At 39.9% G+C, this 3,736-nt stretch overlaps 1 protein-coding gene across 1 annotated transcript in view; it reads left to right on the top strand.

The window, feature by feature from the left end:
* ptpa (protein phosphatase 2 phosphatase activator) overlaps nt 1–3,736 on the top strand; it is a 23,744-nt gene that overhangs the window by 14,548 nt on the left and 5,460 nt on the right. The window contains exon 9 of the mRNA XM_035667593.1: nt 2,656–2,763. Coding sequence (XP_035523486.1) covers nt 2,656–2,763 — 108 coding nt within the window. The remainder of the gene's footprint in view (nt 1–2,655; nt 2,764–3,736) is intronic.

Here is a 3,736-nt window from a genome sequence, read left to right as displayed (position 1 = left end):
CTTTGGTTGATTTGTTCTGTACTAATGTTGTTATGTATCTTAATTAACCATAAAATATGTGTGTCATAATGAATGAAAAGGGGTCTCATGGAGTTGAAACCTGAACTTAGAACACTCAAAATGTATCGTACAGGAACTTTAAAAGAGAACACGACACCACGCTAGAGGCATACATATCCGTCGCGCATATCTTTCACAGTCATGTTTCCAGACTCAACACTGATGGCATTGGTGCGTAGTGCAGTTTTAAGTTCCCATCATTCAGCAGCACATCATAAGATCCACAGTCAATTAATACGTATTCTTTTTTACAATTCTGTCTAATCTATACAAATGTTTGTTGTAAGTTATTGCAAATGTTTTATTCTGCATTAACTCATCCTCCAAAATTCCAACTGATCAATACTGGTCGAATAAGTAAAAAGATGAATGTGTCAAAAGCATATTTTCAGCATCCACTGCATCATATATTTTGACTAAGACAGACTCAGCTTGAGCATTCGAATTTTTGAGTTAATTCTAAGCCAGGTCTCAGGGGTTGCTGCTCAGATGCACCGACACGCTCACAAACAGACTCTTTTTTTGTGTTTGGTTTATATGACTAAAACAAAACAGAAGTGTCATATATCTAATATGTAAACATAGACGTTAATTACACATTTCTTACAGCTACATTGATGGAAGCACAGATAGCTGCTTTGACTTGATTCACTGCGAATTGCACAGGGTATGGCTGGACTGTAGGGTCCATTATTCCTCAGACCGTACACATAAATACAGCAGTATGCTAAACCTGCCCTACTGCTGTGATATCATTTACTGTCCATTGATGTGATCCTAATTTATTTTCACCACCAGGCAGCAGTGTCACGGTTAGAGAAGCGCGAGCTGTAACCAGGAACATCATCAGTTCAGCCCCTTGGAACCGCACAAGGATTAAGGTCTGGTGGGGAAAGTAAAGAGGCAGGCACTTGCCCTCCCCTCATTACCCACCATTGACGGTTGTCCTTGAGCAACCGCTGCAGTGAAGCGCTCAGTGGCTAGCAGATCAGATGTGCTTACTAGGTATGCTTCCAGGTTTCGCCCCTGGTCAGTGAACTTCCCTGAATAAGTTAAAACAGTTCCTGCCAAGCAGAGAGGTTTAGCTTCCTTCAGATCTTGTTTTGGTTTTACAGTCTGTTGACTTCACCCACAATGTTGACAATTTCAGGCTTTTTTTCTGCTTGCCTCAACATGGCCAAAAATAATAGTTGCAGTAAAGTCGCAGAGTGTAACACTTGAGAAGGATCAAATTGTTGAGAAATGGAATAATATTTATAGGTATGTTTTCATTAGTGTATGATCCCTGATATATATAGAATCACTGTGTTTTCGTTACCCTTACGATGAGCTTTGATCTACAGGGAGTGGGTCCTCTTCAACAGAGACTTGAACCGCCATGTTTCTACAGTAGCCCAGAACGGACAAACCAAACACTGGTTCTAGATAGGGCCTTAATGTTTTTTGCAGCTACTGTAGTTTCTCCTATATGCTTAGAACGGGAGGGTGAGGTGAGGGTGTTGCAGTAAGCAACTACACCACTAGATGCCACCAAATCCTACACACTTGTCCTTTAAAACTGCAATAACTGTTTTTTGTCCACTTTGATGCAGTGGGATTGAGCCATGATCACAACACATTATCACCCTTAAAGTTATTTTCTTTGTTTTTTGCCAAAAACCACTGCCTGCTGTGGCCGCAAATGAAGGAAGCGGGGAGAATTGATCGACACAAAGTTGCGAACCAAAAAACCAAACCTATAAGCTAAGCGATTCTGTAAAGCTCCGTAGAGCTGAGGGGAACTGCAGAGTTAGGTGATAATTCTTATTTGGTTTACAAGTGACCACTTTTACATGTCATGTGATCCATTACAAAAAAAATATTGCTTATATTATCTTTGGATTCATTAATGCTACAAGCTTAAGATCTTACTGTTCTGCATGTTCTAACCCTAACCCTTTATTCATAGTAGGATCTGTTCCTGTGCAGGACACATTAACTGTACACTCCCTTTATTATCACTAACACTGCATTTCTCACATTTCCTTTCTGAACCAGTAGTTCATTTTTTTTAAATCTACAAAAACCCAAATGTTATAAAAATGTGATTTTAAAGATGATAGAAAAAGTTTGTCTCAAAAAGTTTGTTGATTTTAAAAAAGCAGCATCTGTCAGTGTGAGTGCAGTTATTTACAATAGATTCTACGGGTGACCCATTTTCCACAGTGTAAAACCTCTCCACTGTCTATGAATAAGCTCTCTGTGTTCCAAAAACTCTAGTTTTGCCAAAATATGGCTTTTCTGCCTTGAAAATGGGTCGTCATTGGAATCCATTCTAACTGACTCAACTCAGGCTGACCAAAGCTTCATCCCTGAAGAAACCTGAAACTTTGTAAAGCCATTTTTTGAGCCTACAGAGGGAGTCTTTGATTCTCTAAACACTGATTTTGGATGTATCACTTTAGTTATGATTTCAGGAGGTCTAAAAGATTGTGGTGCAGTAGCACTAATTTGAGTTTTCCTTTGTAACTTTGTCATTAAGTTCAAGTCTTATACTTTACAGTTTACAGTTACACCCGACCTTTCTAACTGTGTCACTCCCTTTCTGCTCTGTAGATGAAGACGGGCCCGTTTGCTGAACACTCCAACCAGCTGTGGAACATCAGCGCCGTTCCTTCCTGGTCCAAAGTCAACCAGGGCCTGATCAGAATGTACAAGGCTGAGGTACGCCTGCTTCATTCTCTCTCATTGTCGCTGATGGGTCCAGTTCTTCAGTGATTCATCAGCCTGATACATAGTTTGGTGCAGAAAGAGTCCATGCATCATTATTTCTTGTAACCTCGGCTGACCCAAAACTAAAATCTGTACCGCGTAAAAACAACATCAATGGTAGAAGTCTTTGTGAAAGTTTGAGGTCTCCTTTGCTAATGAGATAGTACGTTACCACAGTTAATTCAAGGGAATGTATCTACCCTTACTCTTACTCTTTGTAAGACTGCAAACCATGCTGTATTTCTTTATGGATTCTTCAGCAGAGCAGGGTCTGTGGTGTGATACATGTATAATTCATGTAGTTTGGACTCTCCAGTGCTCTTGGTTCCCTCTAAGGTCAGCACTGTAGACATGGTTTGTTGGGTGAACTTTCGTGCTAATGGTCACCAAAGTTGAAATTCACGCTAAAGTACTGACGTTTACTTAAAATAAACACTGATCGTGGCATATAATTCTGGGAAACATAGGAGCCTGGGAACATGGGAATGACCACGTGCTTTGAGCTAAATGCTAATGTCAGCATGCTAACTAGCTCACAGTAACAATGCAAATAGGTGATGTTTAGAAGATATATCATGTTTACCATGCTTACTGTTTCACTTGGTGTGTTAGCATATTAACATTTGCTGATTAGCACTAACCACAAATATTGAACAAATTACAATATTGACCTGATGGTGGCACTAGATGAAAAGTCAGAGGATCACCAGATTATTTACAGTTCATCCTATGGGGGGCATGAAGGACTGCACCAATAGCTGAGTCATTTCATTAAAAACCATAAATGTCAACCCAGGCAAAGTCACTTAGAATTCATACTCTTGGCACCATGAATGGCTGAACAAAACTTTCTTTTTAAGGCGCTGGTCTAGGGGTGGCAGTTTCTCAGTCGGTCGGTCAGTCCACAATAATAATAATAATAATA

This window comes from Morone saxatilis, unplaced genomic scaffold, assembly GCF_004916995.1.
Source record: "Morone saxatilis isolate NCDOM2014 unplaced genomic scaffold, NCSU_SB_2.0 Contig21, whole genome shotgun sequence".
In the NCBI taxonomy this organism is placed as follows: domain Eukaryota; kingdom Metazoa; phylum Chordata; class Actinopteri; family Moronidae; genus Morone; species Morone saxatilis.
This window is presented reverse-complemented; position numbering and strand designations above follow the sequence as displayed.